The 27258-nt window shown below is 37.0% G+C and overlaps 1 protein-coding gene across 1 annotated transcript; it reads right to left on the bottom strand.

The window, feature by feature from the left end:
- Window positions 1-6156: 6156 nt before the first annotated feature.
- Window positions 6157-20522, bottom strand: LOC115918481 (5-hydroxytryptamine receptor 4-like). Its single transcript, XM_030980396.1, has 2 exons — window positions 20441-20522; window positions 6157-8102 (listed from the first exon to the last, which is right to left on the bottom strand). Exon 2 carries the CDS (start codon window positions 8082-8084, stop codon window positions 7029-7031), a length of 1056 nt encoding a protein of 351 aa, XP_030836256.1. The 5' UTR covers window positions 8085-8102; window positions 20441-20522; the 3' UTR covers window positions 6157-7028.
- Between the last annotated feature and the right edge of the window lie 6736 nt (window positions 20523-27258).

The raw sequence follows: 27258 nt of genomic DNA, 5'->3' as shown, positions 1-27258 counted from the left end.
TTCAAATGTCATAGTTCGAGAACTATATTTTTGGATGATCATGTGGGATATCGGAAAGAATTTTATTATGCGATATGTCTTCAAAGGCGTTTAGCCCATGAGCTTGTATTTGGAAAGGACTGCCTTGGGTAAAATTTGGTGGAAAAAATGGGAACCTATACTTGACGAATTCAAAGTGGGGATTTTATGTAACAATTTGTAAATTGTGTTTATTGTAATGAGACAAAGAACGAAGACAGACATGACATACAAAAGGGGGATGACGGGAAGGAAAGACAGAGTCGAGAAATGTGCAAGAATACGGCATTACAAGAGATGCAACTAGATTATGCACAAAATATATAGGAGGGGAAAGAAAGAAAGAGCTCCCTTATGCTCTTTTCCATTTATTCTCTATTTTTCAACAAAAAGGGTGAATTTATATACCAGCTAATACCCCATTTGTTATCCATTATTATGTATCTGTTTATCCTTCTGTTTTGATTATGTACGTATTTTTCCCTTCAGTAGTCCATGTAAACGAAGAACATGAACAGATGAATGAATGAAATGAATAAATAAATAAATAAATGAATAGGCAGAAGTGTAATGAGAATTCGAAGTAAAATACGAGAATGATGAATAAATCATTTAATGCGGGTACGAGAGTGATGGATGGAAAAATAATTATGCATTTATGAGAATGATTCCTGGTACACAAGTCTAACATTATAATAATCATGGTAATGTTTAATCCGATTTTTTTTTAATGCTGTTTTTAATCTGAAACGCTATTCATAAAGGCCGTATTTTGTGATTTTGATTCTTGTTATCATCAACGTTGCTTTTTACCATGGTTGATTATGTTTTGGTATTCTGTCAGGACATTGTATTTGTCTGTCCTGTCTGGGGCTAGTAACTCCATGGTCTGTCTCCTGGATGATCTTACTCTGTATGTACAATGTGGCATAATCTAAGCAACAACGAGAAGCAGCTCCTTAGAGGTATGTTGATACTCCAGCGCTTCTCCGTAACAGATTTCTGTTTTTGATTTATTTTCCTCTATTAATGTCAGACTTTGTTTCTTTGGGACGTAATAACTATTCACTTTACATTACATGACAACCAGACAACATCAAAACTATATATGGCATTTTCCAACTTGTAACCCGTTTTACTCCTCTAAAAAATGGAAAATGTCTAAAAAGCACATTTGAAAAACACTTTTGGTGGATATGCGTGCATGTTTAGAACAATGCTAACATCATCAGCAGAACCTTGAGCAAAGAACGGATGTCTGGGACACATCCTTCTTCTCCTCCTCCTCCTCCCAGTTTGGATGAGAAATGGTGGACATTAAGCTGAATGAGTTGACGAATGAGATGATTAATGGATGTTGCAAACAGGTAGTCTAGTTGTTGGTATGCCCATCAGCGAATTTAAACTACTAATTATAGCAGTGCGTCATCTTCTTTCATCGTCTTTTTTTTTAAATATCTGCCCCCTCTCTCTTTCTCTCTCTCTCTCTCTTTCTTTCTCTTTCCCTCTGTCATTCATTATGCACAATCTTATCGCTTTCTCTTTTCTCCTTCCCCCACTCTCTCTCTCTCTCTCTCTCTCCCTCTCTCCGGTAGTCCAGTGGATAACGTAGAAATGTAAAGAGAGGAGCAGCCTCCCCCCCCCCAAGTAAAAAAAATAACAAAATGAAAAAATGAACAAAATAGAAATTTCAAAAGATAGATGAATAAGAATATTTATGAATAAAAAAGAGAACAAAATAACAGGCAAAAGAAAAAGAAACATTAAATAAATGTAACGACTCACATGATCAGAGCATGCGTTTATTTTTTCGGTTTCATAATATTATATTTTCATTTCAATTAAAGTTTTGTTTATATCCTCGGATAATTGCATTTACTACAGATATGTGGACGTTTTCACTCAAATGTCATCCTTTTACGCAAATGAAACTGACTTTTTTTAACAGGAAAAGCAAAGAAGAAGAATCTTAGTCATTGAAGGCTGTATAACATTGAAGTGACGATGATAGACAAATAGAAGGTAATACACAAAGAGTGTGAGAGGGGGAGAGAATGCGTGTGTGTGTGTGTGAGTGTGTGTGAATTAAAGAGGGCGATATATATATATTTAATTAATATATATTTAAAGAAAGAGAGAGAGAGAGAGAGAGAGAGAGAGAGAAAGAGAGAGAGAGATATATATAGAGTCGCTTTGAAACTTCAGGAATAAACCCAACCCAACAGATTAAATGATTTGCAAAAGCCACCCTTGGAATAACGAGAGAATAGAACTCTTAAGTTTCCACAATGATAAACAATAAAATAATTACAATTGTAAAGCTTTCGAAAATTCCTCTAGCAAAATGATACACCGAACCACAATTGTTTGTTTGTTTTTATTATTCATTATTTTTTGGGGCTTAATTTTCTCAATTGTAAAAAAAAATGATTGAAACTACAGAGTGAGGTCACATCCGGGCCCAGGATGGACTTTGTTCTAGAAGAGGGCGTGGAGAACATGGTCTGCAATTTCACCAATCCATGGTCTTCAAAAGTAATTCACAATTGAATTAATACAAAATACATGGTGTCCTTCCTCAGAAGATTTCCTCTCGGACAACTAAAGATAATGATTTACTGTCTTATAGAATATTAGTTGTTCGGAAATGAGGTTATATATGGTTGCTCATTAAATGGTAATTACCCAAGGTGGTTGATTCCACTTAGCTCGATCATGAATCCTCGATCCGTAGCAATATTTGGATCTCTTATTTTCACTCTCGTCACTATTTCGCCCCTCTCGACCCAGGTTTATAGTGATGTGTACCAGATAGATATGAACCTCTCGCATGCTAGGGCCAAACGGGAGATGTTTAGCCCTGAACAGCTCTGCGTGTCGGCTGTGAGCGCTTCTTATTGGCGTATTAGTGATATAAATTCTTTAAAAAATTATTATTATACTATTTAATTATGTGTTTACATGTCACTACATCTACGAAAACTATCTCCCTGCATGGACTCATTGCTATTTTTTCTAATCTACTTTTTTTCTTCTTCATTTCGTTTGAGATATTATGGCACGTCTAAATCCGATTGTATAGAGCTGGAATCGTTTGAATATCTAAAAGCAATTTTTATCCGAGAAACAAACTAAATCTGCATGCGGTTTTAAATCATGGAGGATTCTTGGGAATTGTTTTGGTCATAGCCTTCTACTGTATATATATAATTATATTTTTGTTGTTGATTACGTGTGAATCAAAATTTGTATATTTTGAAGAACACATTAAACAAAGTCCCGTTCGTGTCATTACTATAATATCTTCCGTATGTATTTTTTTTGTTTAGTTTTAATTAATTTATGTGAACGTGATCCAAAACGTCACACATGTTTTAAAATCGTGTTTGGTTGGTGCATACATTTCTAATACCCTTGACCTCGGATATTTCCGAATTCCTACATTTTATTTCCGACGTCATAATCCCATACTTTCCTGAAAAATGAAGAAAGAAGGCAGTTTCCATGCACACGAATAAAAAAAAAAAGGAAAAGCAGTATTTCTTTCCCGTTCATATAATTTTGTTCGTATCTACTTTTTTTCTCTCATTTCGTTTGAGATATTATGGCACGTCTTAATCCGAGTGTGGAGTTGGAATCGTTTGAATTTTATATAGTAATGTTTAATTCTTGGGAATTGTTTTGTTCGTTTTAATGTACCCATAATCATGGTTTTGTTGGTGTTTGCGTATGAATCAACATTAATTTTGAAGAGCACTAAACAAAGTCTCATTCGTGCCATTCCTATGATATCTTTCGTATGTATTTTTTGTTTAGTGTTTATTAATTTATGTGAATGTGATCGTGCGAACGTGATCCAAAAAGTCAAAGATGTTTTAAAATCATGTTAGGTCGGTGTGTACTTTTCTTATCCCCTTGACCTCAGGTATCTACGAGGTCCTACATTTTATTTCCGACGCCCTAATCTCATATTTCCCGGAAAAAATGAAGACACGGAAAATTCCATGCACACGGATACCAAGAAGAGAAAAGCAGTATTATGTTTTGCCTTGATCAGGGCTCTTTTTTTCTTCTTCAGAATTATTTCTTTGTTTATCTCTTTCATAATTATTTTCCTAGTTTGCATATTTAACACTTACATCGCCTTGGCCAACCATCTGTAATCCCAGTTCTCTCTCTCTCTCTCTCTCTCTCACTTACTCTCTCTTTCTCTTACTCTCTCTCTCTCTCTCTCTCTCTCTCTCTCTCCCTCTCTCGATATAGTTCCCTGTCTGCTACTTTCTCTCTCCCCTCTTACTCTCTTTCTTTCTTTACTTTCCTTTCTCTGCAATTCCATTCTAAATTACACATCTCATTCGGTGAAGATGATGAAACGATCTTTGAAACCAGATCCAGGAAGATGTTGTTTTACTGTAATTTACTCCCCCACCCCCAAATACTCTACAAAGCAAAAACAAACACTTTTAAAATTCTTCATTTCATCACAGATTTATTATTTCATGAAAATCCACAAGTTGTGTGATATCATATCACTCAATAGCAATCAAAAACGTGTGTCCAGTGACTAGTCTCACACCTAGATCATTTACAAGTTGCAGAATGAAAACATTACACAAACACCTCACTACAAATTTCAAAAGTACAAGAAACGACTACATTCATGACATTGCGACTAATAACCGATAGTTTGCTAGATGGGTTATCAGGTCGGACTTATTTTATAACTTTCAATCAAATAGCAACATTAATTGGTATTAATTAGGTAGTATTCGATGATCGATAGCAAATTTTCTAAGCTATGACATTTTAACAAATAGAAACAAACGTATTAATATAAAGAATACTCACTAAAAATGTTGAATTTCCAATTATCGTTAATTCTCGAAATATGTTTATTTTCTGCATATCCCCGTTTAACGTTAAAATTACAATTAAAGATAATTATGATGGGCGTTATTAAAAAAGAAAAAAGATTATCTTGATCCTTTTCGAATTCATGAGCATTCTAAAGTTTTACATATATGTTACTTAGTGCTATTGCTATTAGTGAAACTTAATTGAAATGAGAAAAAATACTAACCATACCCTAGTATAATTATCTTAACTGGTTTGTTTCGTTGTAAGGAACATTGGTTGTTTGAAAGAACTTAGTACATATCGTTATTTTTATAACGTCATTAAAACATGATCATCATTCCAACCCAGGTGTAGTATGAAGACAACTCAATCTCTGTCAATAATGGTCTTATAAAGTTTGAAACTTTGCTTGCAAAGATATAACTTGATTCCGAAATAGGAACGATTTTTGTGGACATAACCTTTTTCATATTTTGCTTGCAAGTCGAAATTTGATTTCGAATAATATAACAATGAAAAAGTGCTGCTTTCACAAAACATTCTTTCCACTAAGAATCTTATAAATAAAACATCTGCTTTCATAAATAATTTGTCTTGCGTTTTAGAATAATCTAATGATTTTTTTTGTAATCACATAAATTAAGTCATCTATGATACAGAAAATTACACTGAAGAGCACACAAAATCATTTTTACACTGTACATGTTTCATCCAAGCGAAGAACAAAAAGAAACAATGAAATTAATGACTAAAAACATGACGCTGTCATATTCGTTCAGAATAGGCACATTTTCAAACATGAAGCATTTCAATTCCATTTATAATAAAGTAAAATAGCACCAAAGGATATTCGGAGATTAATCATTTACAAATTACCGTCCTCTCGCTACCTTCTCTCTTTCTCTCTCTCTCTCTCTCTCTCCCTCTCTATCTCTCGTTCTATCTCTCGTTCTATCTCTCTTTTTTCACCGACGAAAATCCATGTATAGATATAATTATTTTTTCTTAACATGACTTTGCTTTCAATGTTAAGTCTACATGTCTTCATAGACACAATACAACGGAAGATTTGCCATTGTTTTCGTTTAATTAACCTTAATATGGACTTTAAAAGTTCGATAAAAAAAAGTATAATTTTAAAAAAATAACATGGCGTGACAAGTATGGTTACATGGGTTATCGCAATTCCAATTTATGATCTAAACGACCTAATGTTTAGAAAAGTTTACAAGTTTGATTTTATAAAAATTGTGATACGACAAATTACTTTTTCATCTCAAAATATTAAGCTGTCTGCTAATGATATAACAAAATATTACAAATTGCCAAATAAATATAAATGAGGTTTTTGTTCTCAATCAAAAGTTGTGTAGATATTCCTTTTTGATACAGCATTATTATGGTTATTGTGATTGCAATATAAAACTATTTACATTCACCACTTTACCATTAGAATTCCCTTCAGTGAATCTTAATATGACAGTATACAAACATGATAATCAATTAGTCCTTTGACATCATCAAAAGGACTGCCTTCACCATCGGAACTTTACTACTGCCACCGAAGATTTCACTTCTAAGCTCGGACATTTCAGAAACGGATTAATTTCTGTTAATCCGCAAAGAGTGACACAAGGTTTGAGATTTCAATGCCCTTTCATCTTCCTTTCTGACGAAAAGCAAACCTAATCTTCCCCTGGTATTTGGTCCGCTGTCATGTCGAGTTTGTTCACTTCTTACGCATTTTCCCATCTTTCTCTACAAGCTTCCGTGGTTTCACAACTACAAAGCTGTTGTGACATCGGTCGATGCACCTGTCCTTCTTATAAAAAGCGTGAACTTGTCAAGGCACCCAAACAAGTTTGTTGACGAATCAAGTCTCTGGAGTTCAGTGACTCGTGCCTCGTACAAGGCAGGAACTGTTTTTCGATACGTAACAACTTTCGTTCACCTTTGGCAGGCACGGAATGAAGTTAACCCATCCGATGCAACCATCTCCTTGTGCTGTTTGTTTGTTTGTGAAGCACGTTCAATTTCCACCTGTCCAGTGAGGATGGTTATTAATGGAGTCTTCTGCGACTTCGTGATGGGTTCAGGATCACAACCTGAGATGTGCAAGTAAGCTCAAGTGTTCAGCGTCGTTTTGTCGATGCTCATCTTGATGGTATTGGTTGACCTTGCGCGCGTAAACAGTCTGAGCTTGGTTCGGGTATTGCAGAAAGCCTACATCGGATGATTGCAAACATCACCTTCTTGAAGTGCGGATGTTTTGTGGCATAGATGACAGGATTTATGCAAGCGTTCATAAGGATGATGGCCCCTGCCCATGGGATGAACGACTCAGAACCAGGAATCACCAAGCTAGCACAATATGGCGTGATGCAAAGGACAAACGCGCAGACGACATAAAAGAGGTTCTTGGTGATTTCGACCTGACGTTTGCTGATCGATCGTCGTGCCGTACTTTCACGCCTTTTGGGTTTGTGCGTTGATGAGGAGGATTCTGAGGTGTCTTGAATCTCTGTGATGGTCTTCGTGTGAGCACGGACGTGCACGTAGATGGCGACGTAAGACACCAGGATGACTGTCAGAGGAATCGGGTAGATGATGACGGCTTGGGTCAAGCTGTAGTAATCAGACAGCGGATGTGAAGTCTTGTGAGTGCATGTACCGTACTTGGCGTCGTATCCGAGCTGTCCGAGACCGAAGATGAGCGGCAAGAGGGACAGGAACAGAGGAATGACCCATGTGAACATGACCATTATGCCCATTCTGACCTTGGAGTAGTAGTGGTGATACACGTGTATAGGTTGAGTGATCAACACGAAGCGATTGAGACCTATCGCAGCCAGGCTGTAGACACTGGAACCAACGCACGTGTAGAGAATGATGGCGGCCATGACACATAGTGATTCCTCCATCGGCCATTGCTCTCGGTCTTCATTCAACAAGGCAATCACGTTCCAAGGGAGGAAAAGGTTGGTGAGGAGGTCAGCGATGGCCAGACTGACCACGAAGACGTTGGTGGCCGTCCGAAGTTTCCGAGACATGGCAACAGCAGCAATGACAATGCTGTTGCCGATCGAACCGACGACGGAGATGACGATGAAAGTGATGGCCAGGACCAGTCGCTGGTTGTAATCGGTGAACCGGAAGTCCTTACCACCACCACTTCCGGTCTCATCTGTTGTGTTAACCTCTCCTGACATGGTGAATGCTGTCTCCGTCTGAAAGATATGGAGGGAAAAAAAAGTCATTATGTCAATCCTGGGTATTGTAATATTTGTTTGAGTTCGTGCAGAATTGCATATTACGATTTATTGCGTTTAAATTATGGTCAATCTCATGAGACATGGAAGAGTAGTTCTGTTTGATGTAACCACAAAGGCACAAAGCAACATTTGGAAAATGCGTGAGAAATCAAGGAGTGTTCCTACGTATCATCGAGTTAAACTTTGTGTCCAAAATGCGAACGCTTGTACCCATGCCTTTGGAATTATGAGGGTACAACAGTGAATCAAAAGACAATTTTTTGACTCACTTATGATCACTTTGAAAAAGTGTAACCATGGACCTACTAAGATGGTGTAACAGAGTGGTAGTACTTTTCGAAACCTTACTACCTGCTAATATTATCATGGGCAACGGCTAGACCATAAACATCAATTCACTTTATTGCGCGGGTCATGATAAGAATAAGTCGATAAAATTCCCAGACACACAGCCAAAGCGACCTGGTAGGTATACCTGGTAGGTATACCCGACGTTCTGGATGTCCTCGTTCGGAGTTCAAAATCTGACAATTCCCTTGAAAGGTCTCGAAACATGATTTACTATTCAAAAAACGGACCAGCATTAATCACGAATGAACTTGGATTCGCACTTAAAGGATATAAGTTATCAATCATTCGTTCACAAACGCTGGTCATGGGGTTGAGTAGATATCACTACTGTGTTACCGGTATAAAACACTTTGAATGTCGTTGTTTTCGATGCCGTTATGCATGCCCCGGATTATGAATACAGCATGATTGATACGAGCAAGAACCGACGATATTGTATAACATCTGACCATCTGTTCATATTGTAAATATCTATGGACATTGAAGGGATAAGGCAACTGTATATTTCTGCTGAAATTAAAAGGCACGCGTCTTGTGATATTAAAAACGCGTAATCTGCATTGTTCTCTGTTTATGTTTTCTTTATAATGTTGTGGGTAATAACACAAAGTGCTTGGAATATTTTGATCACGTGACCTTCGTGATCTCTTCCGCATTTTGTTTGAAACACCAACATTTTGCTTTAACTTTCCCATAGTTTGACTCAATTTTTCTCTCAAATCGCTTAGCCTTGATATTGTTAATCTAATTCATTAAACCTTTAAACAAGGTGATACCGTTACAAAAAAGTATGATAAAAGACCAGATGAATAATTACATTTTGGGATCAGGTGATTACATGTAAGAGATACGATATAATTAAACATTTTAAATGTGCTAACGAATGACAACTACATTGTATCAGTTTATTCGTTTTGGGGCAAAGTTCTGGTTCACCATGGTTAAGATTCTTACAAGAAGCAAAATAAGTTACACTTTTAGACGTAACAATTTATAACCTCCACGCTGGTTTGATTTTACCAAGAATCAAGTTCATAGAGCAATGAGAAGAGATTATTACGCCACATGCCAATCTTTTTTAAGAGAATGATCGCCTGGAGCTATTATCAGGGATTTGATCATTAGAGTGCAATGATGAGAAGGAGATGAAGGATTAGAACAATAATGAAGGCGACCTTATCCCTTCAAACCTTGACATCATTCTGGTCTGGCCGTGATTCGCAATTTGGCGCCATTTTCTGGCTAAAGCCCGCGCGTTTATCGGAGAGCAGACGACAAATGCCGCTGGTGCGATGTATCTACAAACTGCTCTTCATAACGAGCTTTGTTCGCGATACAAAATGCTTCAAATTTACACCTCGGGTAGTTGCACCCTGCTGACAATACAAATGAGTAAAAACTGAAAATACATTTAATCGCGAAGAAATATGGAAAATTGGAGTAACACCTTCAAAAGCGACTATCAATTCACGGCGTTCGGGCGTATCGATTTGAGTGCGAATATTGTTGCGATGAGAAAGTGGTGATCAAAATGCTGATGGTGAGTCAGCGCCACAAAGAAGCGTCGATGTATCCTTTTATGTAAATTTTCGGCTCCGAAAAGCTTCATAACAGCACGAGTGATATTATTATTTTATTAGCACACTCACGAAAAAATATTTTGCCTGTAGCTTTGCCTTCGGGTTAGCACGCATCTACATCGAGGTATTGATTTTGTGCTTTGCATTCCCAAAATTATTAATCTCAGATATAAACGAATATAATTATATGGACTGTGAGAGAGGCGAAAAAAGGAAGAATGGGCTAACATTATAATTATCATAAGATGTTCCTACGAAAGGAAGTCACGTATCTCATAAATACAGAACGGCATCTATGAAGAGAGAGAGAGAGAGGGGGAGGGTTGAGGAGGGGGATACAAGATGATGTCATTTCGTGATAAAATTATGGATAAACTGTTAATCATAATGGATTTTGGATCTTCTAAAAAAGGAGGTTCCTTCATCTCCAGATGTGTCACAATAGAAATTTAACTGACATGTTTGAAGCACGCGAGCAGCATTCATTTCTGCTTTATTTGCAATAATTATTGTTCTCATCATAGATTCACTCGAATAACCATCATTGCTCAGACCTTCATGAGTAATGCACCAAAAATGAAACGGGTTTTCTCTCCCGTCCCTTATTTCTCAACCCTTCAACTTTTCATCTTCTCATTATATCCCCATCAGAGTCAGAGTCAGACGGCAATCTCATCCCACTTTGATCCTCGTCATCAATGATCTCACTTTCACGATCTCCCTACCTTTGATTCCTCTGTCTCTCATCACTGTTTTTCTCTCACTATTTTCCTCCAGTCATAACATGCCTCTATTTCGGGTTAGATACCGAGCGATGACTGGATGCCATTCATAACGAGTTTATGACATTGGATTTGGCATTTCAAGCCGTCCATCCATCAATAGACCGTTAGTCATCCCCACGCGATCGAGAGAGTCCGCTAATTATCTTAATTAGCGGCATACGCCGTTGATCCTCCGGACACGCGTCCCCGTGTCCGCCAAGCCCGCCGGCCGAGCTTTAAGCCAAGACATACCCCAGACCCACTCAAAATCGGAGACCAATTAAATACCGTTGTTTGCTTGTTATATCCCTATCAACTCAATTAGCTACAGCCTGGTTTCTGACTGACTGAGATGAGACAGGTATGGGGGTTTGTATCCTCACGTTCCTCAAGGTAATTAAATCTTGGACGGGGCGGTAACTTCGGTCGTTGTCACTTTTTGTCCGAGTTTGGTGATGAATATCTCCTAACTCAAAGACAACAGTAATCCTGATGCTTTGAAAGAAGGTATCTTAATTGGCTAGTTTGTCGCTATTCTGATTAGTCAAACGACACTTGATAAAGACAAGGACCGAACCAGCACAAAGACCTGGAAGACCACACATCTTTTGTTTCAGGTCGACTTTAAAAAAAAAAGAAGTATTTTTCCTCTCATCCGATTGCTAAAACAACATTTCAAATTTCTAAAGTATTACAGTCAGTGATATTTTTATTGTATTTCCCCTCCGAAATGGCATAAGGTAGATATTTTGTTTTTAGATATATACTGTACATGTTTAAAGGTCAAAATTGTTTACCGATACAACTACAAAGAAGCCATATTATCAGCTCCCAGAAATACAGTGAAACCTGATTATAAAGACAGCTCAAGTTATTAATATTTCATTGTTTCATCCAGGTCAAGAAGTCCCTTTAATGTTAATACTTCCATAAATAGATATTTAAGACAGTTTACCTCCCAACGCAACGGAGTCCAAATACCATAATCACATATTATGTTATCGAAAAATAGAAGCCTCGTAGGATATTTAAAGAGAAAAGGGGTATTGTATCCAAGCCCATTTCTACTTAATAATCGGTGACCATGAGCTAAATACATAACTGGTCTAGATAGCCCTTCGAGGGTAAAAAATATCATTGATCATGCAAGTATTATCATTTCGAAATCCTTGCGTTTATTATCAAAAGGTGTCAAGTATAAAGAGTATCATTGCAACAAGAGTGTAGACATGAACCATTCCAAATATAACGGCGTGCAGTTGCATCTTTAAATGTATACATGTACATTGGTCTTTACACTGTCTTTTAGATAAATGAAATGAATTGCATCGGAAATTGTTTCATATTAAACCTGATGGTATCCGAACATTGCATACAATCAATGATAATGCTTTTTGGGGGTGATGGTTTCAAATTCAACTATAGTACAAAATTCTGGTCGTACTTTTATTGCTTCGTATCAGGTTAAGATACAACATGAACTTCTGAACCTACTGAGGAAGCGTTCGATGTAGACCGGACTTCGGGATAAAATGAGAGAGGAGTAAATAGAAAGAGAGAGAGAGAGAGAGAGAGAGAGAGAGAGAGAGAGAGTAAGTTGTGGAGAGAGAATGAAACAAAAATTGAAACATCTGGGGGAGATGTAACGCTTGACTAGCGGCCAACCATTAGCCCATACTTGCATTTCCTCCTTTCGATCTCCAGCTTGGTACATGGAATGGACCTACTGTCATGGACCCTAACGTATTATCAAGCAATGCATGCATCCGAAGTAACGATAAGGAAGACAATTTCATCTCGCATGACCACCTCTATCTATCCTGTTGTCTCCTTCCGGCGGGCCATTTGGTCATGTCAAGGTTAATATTGGACGGTATTTGGACCCACATGTACATTCCAGCATTTCCGCAATTATGGCTTTATAATTATCTCCGTAACGCTCGTTAGATTGCAATATGGAGCACTAATGGAAATTAAGATTTTCTATCAATTTTGACTATTTTGTACAACTCGCAGCATAACGCTGCTCTCCTTTGTCAAAAACTCTATTAGGTAATCATTATTATTCATGCACAGTGCGATTTTACTCCAGACTTCCCCGGAATGTAATATACACGAGCATCCCCCTTCCCCCAACGCTGATACCAAGTTCGAAGGGGATCATCGGTTGGATCCATAGCCACATTATATCCAGTGGCGGATAGTTAGGGGGGGGGGGTACAGGGGGCACTTGCCCACCCAAATCATGAATCATGACTTTCATTACTTTAACCAGAAATAGAGGGTCCATGCTTTACTTTTTCGACCAATTTCGTCTGATTCTTTGTTAACCGTTACTATTTGTAAAGGGGGGGGGGGGGGTAGGGGGTATCAAAGATTATCACATAGTCAGTAATTGTACCCCTCCCCACTCCACCTCTCCGAGAAAATCAACCTGGCTGGATCCGCAAAAAAGTACACCAAGTTCATGCTCATGAGCTCGAATAATAACACATGTAAGGATTGCTCATTACGTCATCACTGATGATGATTCCCTGGACATTAGTGTCTTCCCCCTGTATACCCCGTCGCGGTGCTTGTGTACCCCTCTAACCAAATGCTTCCTCTCTAAACGACAGAGGCGTACCGACTTGTTAGAGGTTCGGTGTTATTAAATCATCAAAAGAGGTTCGTAATAAGCGCTGGTCTACGTTAACTTATTCAAGAGAATGATACAGAGTGTAACGTTATCATCTTTGAGTGACAAGAAATTATGAGGCGAAGAAGGCCAAGTGGAGAATAAACAATAAATTGCAGATACAAGATATTGGTCTCTCCATGAAACAGTTGTCTGCATAATTAAACATATTAAACATCAAGTTAATCCCCGTTATATCAGATAAGAGACTATTTAACAATAAACATGCCAGACAAATCGGCTGGAAGCGGCTAAGCACTATCTCATTAGCACAGCATTTCCGGACCTTAAAAACTCGACAAAGTACTTTCTTCCGTTGTTAGAAGTCAAGTCAAAGGAACTATTAACCAGTCTGCTAGCAAGAACGTGTCGTACTCTGCCCTTGTAAGTTGTTTTTGTCGGTCTGAACCTAAGAGTGAAAATATTGATGGGTTTATTACTTACTTGTTACTTTTAACGGTAGGAAAGATGAGTGAATACACTTTCGAATGTATGTATCATCTTCCATTGAACCCTTAGGATTGTCATGACAACTATTTGGTAATGTTTCAGGAAATCGAGTCCTGACTTCCAGATGTTTTCGAAAGTCACATGACTCTTTGTTGGAACGAACAAAGTGTACTGTACTTTTGACTATTAAAAGGATTTCCGTTCATAAAATAAATAAATGTCTTTGTATTTCAAATGGCAGTCAGTGTCTTTCAGATCAGTAAATATATGCACCTTATTGGTTAGCATACTATTATTACAACTGAGATGCATTTCGTATCACTGTAAATCAATCATGAAGACACAATTATGTTAGCAGATTGTACATTCCATGACAAAGTTAACTTAAATTTTGATGGCGAAACGTTAAAATTAATTCACAATAAGGTATACATTTTCTTGGATTCGATTCGTTACACAGAAATTAGATAGTGGGTCGAGTCTAAAATACACGTACGACATGATATAACAAAGGCTTCATGACTTCATGTAACTGTGTACCCAAAATTCGCTATGATGGAAAAACCCTGCTTACTCCCTGTACGATAGCACGAGTGGAGAATAAAAGGAATTTGTAAGCTACATTAAACGCTTTCATTCGAATAACTATCCTGTTAACCTTATCATTATACTCGTTAAACCTGCTGTTTACAGAGATATTTATAAACAATTATTAAGATTATGATATTCTTGAATGCTGATGATAATCATTCATCCATTCAACAGCTGCAGCAGCATGACAATGTAATAATATAATAATATGGGGGCTACACGGGGGGGGGGGGGCTGAAAAGGGCAGAAAAACAGGTTTGGTGTGTTGCGACGTTTTTGCCACAGACATCATGGAACTGTTGTAGTTTATCATGACTATGGTGATTGATAGACATCATTATAGTTGTCAGGTATTTAGTCATGTAATGATTCATCTTATGAAAAATCATTTTAATAAACAAATTAAACATCACATGCAATCCTCGCGAGAGGTAGCCGGTACTTTCAGGTAAACCGATACCATGAATGAGTCATATTACGATAGGCATCGTCAACTATTTTCTCTTGATGAAATTGATAAATTCATTGGAGACGGGATGAAATAAAACCCTGAACATGATCTTCAGATGAAGGTGATAGCATTTCATGAATACTTGAATGCCAAGCCAGGTTTGGAGGTGACTAAACACAATCTAAGGTCACTAATCCTACGTTGTGTTACGCCTTTTGTCTGGTAGAATTATTCATTTCATGGTAAGTACGATCCCCGCCTTGTCACCAATTGTCAAAGAGCGATGTTAATACCAATTATCAGGACCCAATGGATGATGAATCGAGTTTGATTACTCCTAATCTCGTAATGCATTTGAGAACAAAACAAATTAAAATTTGCGGATGTGAATTCTTTTTGTTAAATGTTTTATTCATTTCCAGTGGTTGCGCGCATCGCTGAGGACGAGAAACCAATTAAATTCTCTCGACCACTTCGCACTTTTCAAGATTGAGTTCACCAAATTCGTATGTAAAATTACAGAATCACAAAGAAATATAAAATACAAGAAACGAACGGAGAACATTACAACAACAAAAGTGTCAGTATAGCAAACAAAATACTCTCTTTCATACACAAATAATATGTGAATCAGACGAATGCTTCCGTTACACCATGCGTTACTGGGTTGAGGAATCGGTAAAATTCACTTATTATTCATGATCAAGTTTCATGATATTCATAACAACCTTCAAGACACACATTACAAGAGTAATCGTTTTGTTTAAGTCATATAGGCCTATAAAAATGTACGAAAAGCTCACACATTACATACAATCGATTTTCGAGCAATATGCATAACAACCTAATATAAATTAAAGGACATGTGTGTTGTTCAAGGGCAGCACGTGTTGTTACACTTATGACAACGGTTACTGCGAATGAGAGACAAGAGAGAGAGAGAGAGAGAGAGAGAGAGAGAGAGGGGGGGTGTTAGAGAGAGAGAGAGAGAGAGAGAGGGGGGGGGGGGTAAGACAGGGAGAGGGGAGAGAGGATGAGAGAGTGAGAGAGAAAGAGCGGGAGGGAGTGGTGGAGGAAGAATCAGAATAGAGAGGAGAGGGGAGAGGATAGGGAGAGAGAGAGAGAGAGAAAGAGAAAGAAAATGGGATAGTGGGGATAGAGAACTTCAGAAGAAAAAATGGGAGATAGAGAGAAAGAGAGATAGATAGAGGGGGGAGGGGGTGTCAAGCCCAGGGAATGGCAGGTATATCAAACAGATATACCTGATTTGTAGTTCTGTTCACATCCAGGAAAAACAAGGAGTCATAATAGCATTGACCTGGTACAATCATCAACAAAATAACAAGTTCAAGATCACAAACAGATATAAAAACAGAAAAAAAACAAGTCAGCTACCACCTGGATGTTAAATCAATCACGTTTCAACAGGATAATCTAACCACGATTGGTTTACAGATGATCAGATATGGTGAGGTTTGTATAAATAATTTAATAGCAAATTGATTTTTGTCTTCTTCAAGGGTACATCACCAAAAAGGAAAAATTACAACACTATAAACTAACAGGAGAATTGTATATTGCATGTACATGTATGAGTGGCAGAGAGAAACATACAACGAGGGAGTTTGAGTGGTGATAGAAAAGGGAGGGAAAGAAGGAAAGAAAAGGTAGAGAGTTAGAAAAAAGAACCATAGAGGGAAAGAAAATGAGTGGGTAGAAATGTTCACATCGTTTCATAGTTAAAAATAGAGTTGAGTTTCAAAAGTCGTTTATGTAATGAACGAAGACAGTATGATCTCGCTTTTAACTTAGTTACGCCCAAATTGCAAATTGGTTTCACCGCTGTAATTAATTGTGATCTGATCTTAATCCTTTTTCCTGTTTCATACCTTAAGATTGAACCGATTAGTGACACGTGTCAGGTTATCACATGGACGGTATTACCATATTACGTGTTCACAAGAATAAGGGTTCATTCATATTTTATTAAGTGGTGAAGATGTTGAAGAGGTTTGACACTCTAGATTATTTAGATTAGTTTATATTCATAGATTTTTTTAATGGCTTCTTCGTCCGTATAAATCACACCTAGGCAGTAATTTTAGCACGTGTTCTATATCCTACTCGACTCGTGCTTCTTACTTATGACAATTCTTGAAAAATACTACGGTCTGTTTTCCAATTAATGATACAACATCGATTAGCATAATGTTGTGTTGTTTCCATTCCAATGACATTACGTGTACAAACCAATTATTATACAAATAGGACTTTACAAACGATAGTGGACAACTGATGAGATATTCCATTAAATGTGTGGTAATTAGTAATCAAAATTAATTACAGATTAAAGAAATAAATCATGTGTAGATAATGGCCACTATTCGTCGTAAAATTTACAGAAAGAAATTGTCCTTTTCAGTATTGAGATAAGCAGATCTGGAAGAAACAAAAGTTGATTTGATGAAGTCTTCACCCCCCCCCCCTCGAATAAAAAAAACTGCATTTTCGTGGTTGTGACTTGTGAGTGGGTCATGAAGTGCAGATTACAGTTATGCAAATCTTGAGTCAACAGAAAATGAAGAGAGATAAGCGATTTTTGATGCGAGAGATTGAAATAACGATACGTCTTATATTGACACACTTTAACTTTCTTAAAATATGGAGCCTGCAGAGACAGGGATAGAAGATAGACTGTTGACAGAGAAAAGGAAAGAAGGGGATGGAGCATGGAGAAAATATTTTAGACTCATCCATCGTACCCCTATCAAGAAAGAGTGAAACAGAAATCGGGTTTCCATCAAATCTGAAAATTGAATCAATCTATCCCTCATCGTCTAAAGTACAACGCGTTCTACAGTTTCGAGTGAATCATAGCAGGGAGGGAGACGAGGTGATGGAAAGAAAGAGAGAGATTGGATGAGTGAGAAACAAGATGAAGGCAAGAAATAGAATTTGGAAGTCATCACCGAGATGTTTCTTCTTCTACGAGTGTGGCTTCATGGAGTGGTGAAAGGTTCGAAACTGAGATTGGCGCTGGGTACACCCAGGGGGCTTCATACCATGGGGTTTTATACCAGAGGGGGCGACCCAGCCGACAAAATTCACACGTTGACTAGTCTGGATGACGTAGGCAATTGTATGGGTTTCTACTAAAAACTTGAGATTCTATTTCAACTTTTAAATGAAGACTGAGAAAACTTTCGACATAAAATATGCATGACTGTCAGAAGATTGTATGATTACTGTGACCATGCCAAATCATGCGATGTGTTGCCTTTCATTAGTCACTTTTCTATTGCTATATTGTTTTGTCCCCTCATAGTATTTCATTTTGTCATCACACGTAATGCCGTTCAAATTATGAAACATTTTTCAAATAATAAAGACCTCCCAGCAGCCTTTTTACTTTCTACAGCCGAACCATTCATCGATTTCATCACATGCTAATTGGGTGAATGAATGAATATCATGAAATGTTCTGCGGTATGTTACAAGAACTCGGTCTTGGTATGTGGCGAAGGTGATGACGAATTCTTGATCTTGCTACACCCCTCATGCCATGGGTGCCATATCATATGCCTATCTACCCCGCCCACACAAATGATCTAAATGTATAAATATAATGTTCAGGTATGTTCATGCAGCCCCGAATTTGCGATTGATTTGAAACGCCATCGGCAGTCACGGTAACACATACTGCAGACTATGCAGTCATATTTCAACCAAGGTATGGAAATGACTTGGAGAGGTAACTTAATATCGGACATCTTAGTGGCAACATGCAAGGAATGGTAATACTACACCTTTATGCCCGTCAATTCTAATTAAGGAGAAATTCGACAGATGAAAGATTTACGCTCCACATCTCGATCGATAAAAGTTTAAGTTACAATTATTACTTTCTCTCCAGTGAAATATAAATCTGAAGTTTATTACGATATTCAACCAAATAAATTAACAAATTGCCAATACTTAGCAGAAAACAAAAGTTACGAACATCATTTATCTTTAAAGGGGACAAAATTGATTACAATATTCATCACTAAAAAAATAAATGCATTTCTATTCTTGACCTCGAAATTAAAATGATTAAAGTCATTTTAATTTCAAGTTTAAGGATATAAATGCGTATGTTTGAAATCCTGGTTAAAAGTGATGTCTTCCGGAGAATGCAAAACAATAAGGAAAGAAACATGAAGAAAAGCACTCAAAGAATCTCTAGAAACTAATCGAAAGAACTGAAGATTTACTTTTCAGGTTTTTATTTTTAGTATGATATTGCAGGTTTTGATTAATCCATTCTAACTCCATTCAGAGACAATGTTGCTCCGTTCATGAATGTAGCTATTTCGAACAAACCATTGTAAATCTTGAGAAAGAACAGGAAGTAATAACCAAAGAACAGATGTTTGTATATATTATATCAGTCCTTCAAAATAACACAGTCATCTTGTTATTACTAATAGTAGGGAAGTGGCAATGGTAAAAAGTTGAAAAGGAAACGCTTGATAATTTGACAGTATAAACATAATCTAAGTGAGAGTGATTGTCTTATAGAGCAAGATAAACAAAAGGAGATGTCAATCATTCGTGACAGACTTCTTTGTAAGATCTTCGGATCATGTACGACTTGTTGGATATGATTGGGAAGGATTTGGGAAAAGTGCTGTTTATTTAATTAGACTTTGCAGCGGGTGGCTATAAACTAGCTTCATTTCTGCTGACTAGTTATGACTTCAACCATGGCTAAATACAATTTGCAAGCAGCCACATCTTGTGCTGGCTGTCTCGAATCCACTGATCCCAACAGCTCTCGCAGCGAATCATCCAAATATTGTTTTCCTGTCATTTTCCCCCTCTATTTGAGAGTAAAAACATTGCACAAGAACAACGAAATCAGATTCGTGACACAATCAATGCGTGCGGGCAAATCCTGCAAGGGATGGAAGAATCCCCTTCCCTCCTTATGAAAAAAAAACCAGTTACTGTTGTAACGTTTCCAAGGATAGAGGACTTTCGCTGTTTTTAAAAACATCCCCCCTATGATCACGGGTCTGCCGTTGAGATGTGTACGCTACTGAACATTCTTTTTAAATTGGTTTCCTTATAATTTAATATTATTACGTGTTGAGCTGAACTTGAAACAACGTACAACCGCGAGAAGAAGTACAATGCACACCCCCAGGCCTCAGGCTCACGAGCTTCAAAAACTTTGCTGCAACCAACATCACACACGATCAAGGATTCAATACACATGGTTATTAGTAGACAAACATGACAAATATATTTAAGGAAATAATGCTAAGATGCATGGTTCGATTAACAAATTTGAGGAATGATTGTATTATATACAGGCTATCCATATCAACTTTACAATTAACATGAATTGAATGAGCTCAAAAGATAGAAGATTGAATTATACTAACCAAGTAGATGGGATAAAAGGTGCTTTCTGCTTCCAGTGGTGAGTGGGTATTCCAATTTCTGGCAAGATCCTGCAATTTTGCAAAATAATTATGTTTCACTAAAATCCACGTTCAAGTATGTGGAGTCGAGCTCAAGACGTCATACCAAAAATGTATTTACTGGTTCATCTCAGAAAAATGTTATTGGTCCTCAAATCTCTTTCTCTGATTATATCTTGACAATTCAAATCCTCGAGCTCTTGCTTTGGCTTGGATGAAGCAAATATTTCTAGGACAGTAAACTGCAGGAAAAGTACTATCCTTGGTTTGGTTGTCAAAACACGAAAACAGTGTTTCTGTCGAGGGCATGTAGAGTCAGCAGCAGCCTGTCCGAGAAATGGAATAAACAGCTAGTTTCAGACGAGTAATGAAATTGTAACTGAATTACTGTCAAGCGAGGCACAAGTGCAAAGCGAATGGATTTATGACCTGACGGCACACCGCTGATATGATTTATATTACCAGAGGAGAACTTTCTCTGCTGATGCCTGCGGTATAGTTATCACCGTGAGCGGTCTGCTCGCGCGCTGTCTCGTGGTTTTTCTTTGGCACGGCGCGTGTGCGTCCGTCCGCTCGTCGCTTTTCTCGTACAGCAGATACCAGGAGCCAATTAGTCTGAACTCTAAATACAACCTAACATAGCTAACCACAACAAAATCCTGTTTATCAGTCTAATATTGTGTAATTGTCTGCTTTTGATGACCACGATAACGTTGTTTTGTTCCATGGTAATTTATTTAAACATAAGCGAGAGACTGTCAAAGAGTTCGTTGCTTGATTGCTATTTTATTTCAATACGGTTTATGTCCTAGGTTTGCAAAGACTAATTCAAACGACGTTCTCTTATTCGTCAGGGATTATCACTGTCAATATATGCGTTCCACCAATCAGCTTGCAGGCTAGGCGCCAACTTTCCTAAGAAAAGAGCGGGCAAAGATATTACTAGTATTCAATAAACATACTTTAAAGTAACTATGTCCCTTTTGCAGCCAACCTCGAATTCTGTAGAACTTTGCAGGAATTATGAATATGTCATGTATGTCCTATCTGTGAAATTTAAAAGTTAGCAGTGTCCTCATATTCAAATTATGCAAGGAAACCCGTTTACTTGCTAGACTTCACTGTCAGACACTATTGAGTGACTGACTGGCTTTTTTTCTTATTTGGTAATAACATACATGAAAAGAGTTGTAAAGGGTACATGAGCATTTGTCTACATCAATAACCCACTTCTTGTGATGGCCAAGATTAAACTGATTGAATCTTTGCACAGCATAAAACGTATGACCATTCGGTACAATAATTGTCTGAAAATCAAGACTATTACTTTTGGGCTCTATAGCCCTAAAGTCGATTTGATAACTAATAGTCATTATTTTCCCACTTGAAGACATTTTCAAGCCCCACCTTTTTGAGGGAAGTTCTAAATAAGTATTATCTTTCAAATGCAGTTGGAATTAACTTTTTCATTTTTTGGGCCTGCAAATGGGACATAGTACCTTTAATATACTTGATCGTAACACTAAACGACTTTTATTTTCTCATCCGGCATAGTGTATTGATTTTTTTTTGGATATCATTTTACTGTTATTCTGATATAGGAAGAAAGTGTGTCAGGCATAGAAATCGAATGATAACAAAAGAAGTATAAATGTTGTTTTCTAAATTTGAAAATATTGGTTGGTTTGTTAATTTTACCTGACTGCTAAGAAAGCATGTGCTTGTAAGCAGCAACCAGGGGACCGACGGCTTTAAGTCGTCTCCGAGGGACTTGGTAATTAGGATTAATACCTTACCAAGGGGACTACAGCTCATCAATTTGGTTTCGAACTCGGGACCTCACGGAACCACTGCTCTACCACTGAGCCATCACTCCTCCATTTAATATGATAGAACAAATACAAATATTGATCGGGGTAATCACAAATTAAAAATCATGATCTCTAAATAAACTTGGTATTGCGAAACTGTCGAACACCTGGCCAAACGATTAACAAAAATAAAAATCCTCGCCACACAAAATCATACACCCCAAACCCACACAAACATTATAAACCCACATACTAATAGGAAAGTGCGTAGCTATAAAATACTGAAGCAAACAAAATTAACAAAGAAAAAAAATGAGGAGAAAATTAATGACAAAAACAATCATTCCTACTATGTTTCTACTAGGCCTTCTGCAATGATAATCATATCAAAATTAGTTTTATTTTATGAGTCATGTACTTTGATTCATGTGTGTTGATTTCCTATTTGTCCATCCCTTGTTTTTCTTTGACTATTTTGTTGGTCTTGTTGGGCTTATTTCATGAGAAAGTATCGTTACCCATGCTGGTGATGCCTTTTGCTCCTTATTTTTTTTCTTCTTCATTTTAGGTTTTTGTAGATTTAAAGGTATTATGTCCCATTTGCAGGCCCAAAAAAATGAAAAAGTTAAATTCCAACTGCATTTGAAAGATAATACTAATTTAGAACTTCCCTAAAAAAGGTGGGGCTTGAAAATGTCTTCAAGTGGGAAAATAACGACTATTAGTTGTCAAATCGACTCTAGGGCTATAGAGCCCAAAAGTAATAGTCTTGATTTTCAGACATTTGTACCGAATGGTCATACGTTTTATGCTGCGCAAAGATTCAATCAGTTTAATATTGGCCATCACAAGAAGTGGGTTATTGATGTAGACAAATGCTCATGTACCCTTTACAACTCTTTTCATGTATGTTATTACCAAAGAAGGAAAAAAGCCAGTCAGTCACTCAATAGTGTCTGACAGTGAAGTCTAGCTAGTAAACGGGTTTCCTTGCATAATTTGAATATAAGGACACTGCTAACGTTTAAATTTCACAGATAGGACATACATGACATATTCATAATTCCTGCAAAGTTCTACAGCATTTGAGGTTGGCTGCAAAAGGGACACAGTACCTTTAAATTTAACCAGATGAAGGGTCATGATGTACGTTTTGTCGCCTTGCTCCCACTCTCTCCCTCTCTCTCTTTCTCTCTCTCTCTCTCTCTTCTGTCTCTGTCTATGTCTCTCTTTCTCCCCTCCCTCTGTCTATGTCTTTTCTCTGTCTCTCTGTCTCTCTCTCTCTCTCTGTCTCTGTCTCCCTCCATAGCTCGCTCTTTCACGCACCATATCCCTATAAGGCTAAGGTCATGATATCGCAATCGCATGGGTTTTTTTCACCATTAATTTAATATGTCCAACATAGACAATGTTATAATGTTGCAATGACAGTGGAATGGGGAGACTTCCTTACTCATTAATGTTCCACACTATGGAGTCATATGATATAATAACCCCTAAATTTGTAAAATTCTATTCCGTGTACATGTACTTTGATTGATGTGTGTTGATTTCCTATTTGTCCATCCCTTGTTTTTCTTTGACTATTTTGTTGGTCTTGTTGGGCTTATTTCATGAGAAAGTATCGTTACCCATGCTGGTGATGCCTTTTGCTCCTTATTTTTTTTCTTCTTCATTTTTAGGTTTTTGTAAATTTAAATTTAACCAGATGAAGGGTCATGATGTACGTTTTGTCGCCTTGCTCCCCCTCTCTCCCCCTCTCTCTCTTTCTCTCTCTCTCTCTCTCTTCTGTCTCTGTCTATGTCTCTCTTTCTCCCCTCCCTCTGTCTATGTCTTTTCTCTGTCTCTCTGTCTCTCTCTCTGTCTCTGTCTCCCTCCATAGCTCGCTCTTTCACGCACCATATCCCTATAAGGCTAAGGTCATGATATCGCAATCGCATGGGTTTTTTTCACCATTAATTTAATATGTCCAACATAGACAATGTTATAATGTTGCAATGACAGTGGAATGGGGAGACTTCCTTACTCATTATTGTTCCACACTATGGAGTCATATGATATAATAACCCCTAAATTTGTAAAATTCTATACTGTGTACATGATGCAAACTATATTTTCATAATTTTGAACCAAAAATATCGAATATTGATTTGTTAAAAGTGATGTGTTTATTTTATGTGATATTGCATTAACTTTGTTTGTCATACAATTCGTAGACCATTCTCTCTCTCTCTCTCTCTCTATTGCTCCTCCATCTCTCTCTCTCTCTCCTCCATCTCTCTTTTCTCTCTTCGAGGTAATGAGAAATCCCATGCAAGAAACGAACATGCAGTGCCCTTTTTGTGTCCCTTTTGCAAAGAATGCCAACATTTGCATTATATTTTCTTCATATTTTCAGACACGCAATAGGTTAGGTAATAAAACAAAATAGGTTGCAACACAATGAGCTTCAGATTTTTTTCCTCACTCGTTAATCACGTTCCCATTGTTTATTTCCTCTAATGCACCTACCTGTAGAAATCAAAAGGCGATATAAGATAAACAAAACACTTCATGTTCATTGCTAAGTATATGATGACGGAAGTCAATCCATATCATATTTCGTGATTTTCCATCTCTTTAATATCATATCATGAAATTTTTGTCCTTGACGTCAATGCCAAAATACTTTAAAATAACGAAAAGTTCAAAATCCTGATGCAATGTGAGGTGAAATTGTGAAATTATCTCTTTCTTTTTAAAAACTTACTACAGACCCGGAAAGAAGGAAAAAAAGCTTGAAATAATTTGATTTGATTCGTTTGAATGATTCTATTTATTTTATCACAATGTATGTTCAATTTTGTCTGTCTGGAAATTACACGTTTTGTTATACAATTTGTATAATTACGTATATGTGTGCAGTGCTGTTCATTGTTTGTGAAATTCAGGAAGATATTAAACATGATATTGAATAATAATATTCACCCCGTTCACAAGTAATCAACCGTTCAAAGTATAGCATTGACCCACCAGATCTCAACATATTGCTGATATAGTTTATATATAATTTTTAAAGTTAGACTTTAAAGTTTCTTTCAACATCATTTCAGAAAAAAGTAACTCTGCTTTGCATAAAAAACAATTGACCATTGTAACCATGGAAATGGATTTTAACAATGGAATTCAATCATTCTTTTCTCTCGCCATCTGTATATTGGACCTTGTTTATCTCAAAATCTACAGTTCTGAGTGTATTATGGTATTGGGGACTATGACTGATACTGGCAAAGTGTCGCAATAATTATTTGTAGTATACACATTTTTAGGTTCGATTAGTCAAGGATAATGAATTGTTTTTATATAAAATAAAAGTAGTTCCCACAGAATATCAGATCACATGACAAAGATTGCTCAATTGGTTTTTTCTTTGCCATGACGTCATGCACACCAAGGTGAATGATGGTCTGGTGATCAGAACAGAAGATTGCGTAATCTTTTTATTGTCACGACTCAATTGCGATTTTTGTTAGTTTGTTTGCTTTGTTTTTTGTTGTCCTGTAATTGTTTAACTTTGAAATTCTGTTGCTATATTGTTGTCTCTGTGCTAGAACAATTATTCAAGACATATAACGCTCGTTTTAGAAGATCGAGTTGATCATCAACTCTAAAAATAATGCAGGGTAATTATGATAATAAACACAAAGAAGGCATGCGTATAGTTATAATCAAGCCCCTGCTAAAATCACCACCCCCCCCCCGATTTGATCCGATTATTCTGAGCTTTGATCCCTGATTAACAGTATACTGATCATAATGAAATAAACGGATCGTCATTTTGATTTGAAAACTAAAGTACGAACAGAAACATGCCTATCTGCGGTTGGAATACCCTGCCGGAGGTCTGGGCGTAGAGTCTCAGGCATACCGGGGGGTCGAGACAGCGACCCGGCTATGATTCCATTAACATGATTAATTTGATCATTGCATCTCAGTATTATTAGCAAAGATATCGAGGGAAAAAAATCGGAGAGATGATTTGAATATATTCACAAATATAATTTCAGGCTTACATTGTCCTCATTTACAAATGACATTTCTAAAAGTTAGAATCTTATGTGGATGTCATTATAGGAAATAGGAGAGAAATGTGTTTCTTGTCACGTGTAGGCCATCAAAGGACCAGCGTCCGAGTCTGCTTGAAGTTTTTTCTTATTGTTATAAGTAGAGAGACAGTATTGATAAAGACAGACGTGTCTTGCTTTCCCCTAAATTTTATTATTTAACTTGATTTAAAAGAACCTTTTGCTTACATCAAAGACATGGTTTTAACTTCTTCCTATTTTGTTTCTGCATTATTCTAAAAGATTTAAATGGTATAAAAATATAATATTATTATATCAATGGGAAACTAATACAAATATTGAAAATTGATTTTAAAAAAGATTTGTAAATTACGCCTTGCTCTTCCGAAGGGAATTGATTCTCTTCCCCGTTAATACTCATCTATTCAAAGTCAGAAAGGCTTTAACAATACGATACAATCCAATCCAATCCAATCCAATCCAATCCAATACAATACAATACAATATAATACAATATTATACAATACAATAGGTTAACTCCACTTTAGCTCTTTCTCTTATTCGATGCTTGTAACTTCATTCCGAACGTTCAATATATAAAATGTTCAATAGTTGACATGTGTAAAATAGGGTTCCAACATGAATTGTGTATCATGACGGGGAGTCGAGTCGTAATAATCACATCTCATGAGTATATTATGCAACATGCATACATTGACACATGCAAACATTGTCACATGCATACATTGACACGTGCAAACATTGTTACATGCATACATTGTCACATGTTTCGGGTCACCTTGATGGCTAAATCATAGGCTTCATGGCCCGAATTCACAAAGGAGATTTGTCGACAAACCTTGGTTTTCGTACGTCATATGACGCGTTTTACGCTTTTTTTACA

This window comes from Strongylocentrotus purpuratus, unplaced genomic scaffold, assembly GCF_000002235.5.
Source record: "Strongylocentrotus purpuratus isolate Spur 01 unplaced genomic scaffold, Spur_5.0 spur5_scaffold_11, whole genome shotgun sequence".
Classification (NCBI taxonomy): domain Eukaryota; kingdom Metazoa; phylum Echinodermata; class Echinoidea; order Camarodonta; family Strongylocentrotidae; genus Strongylocentrotus; species Strongylocentrotus purpuratus.
The sequence above is the reverse complement of the archived record's forward strand: the minus strand, read 5'-3'. Positions and strand labels throughout refer to the sequence as shown.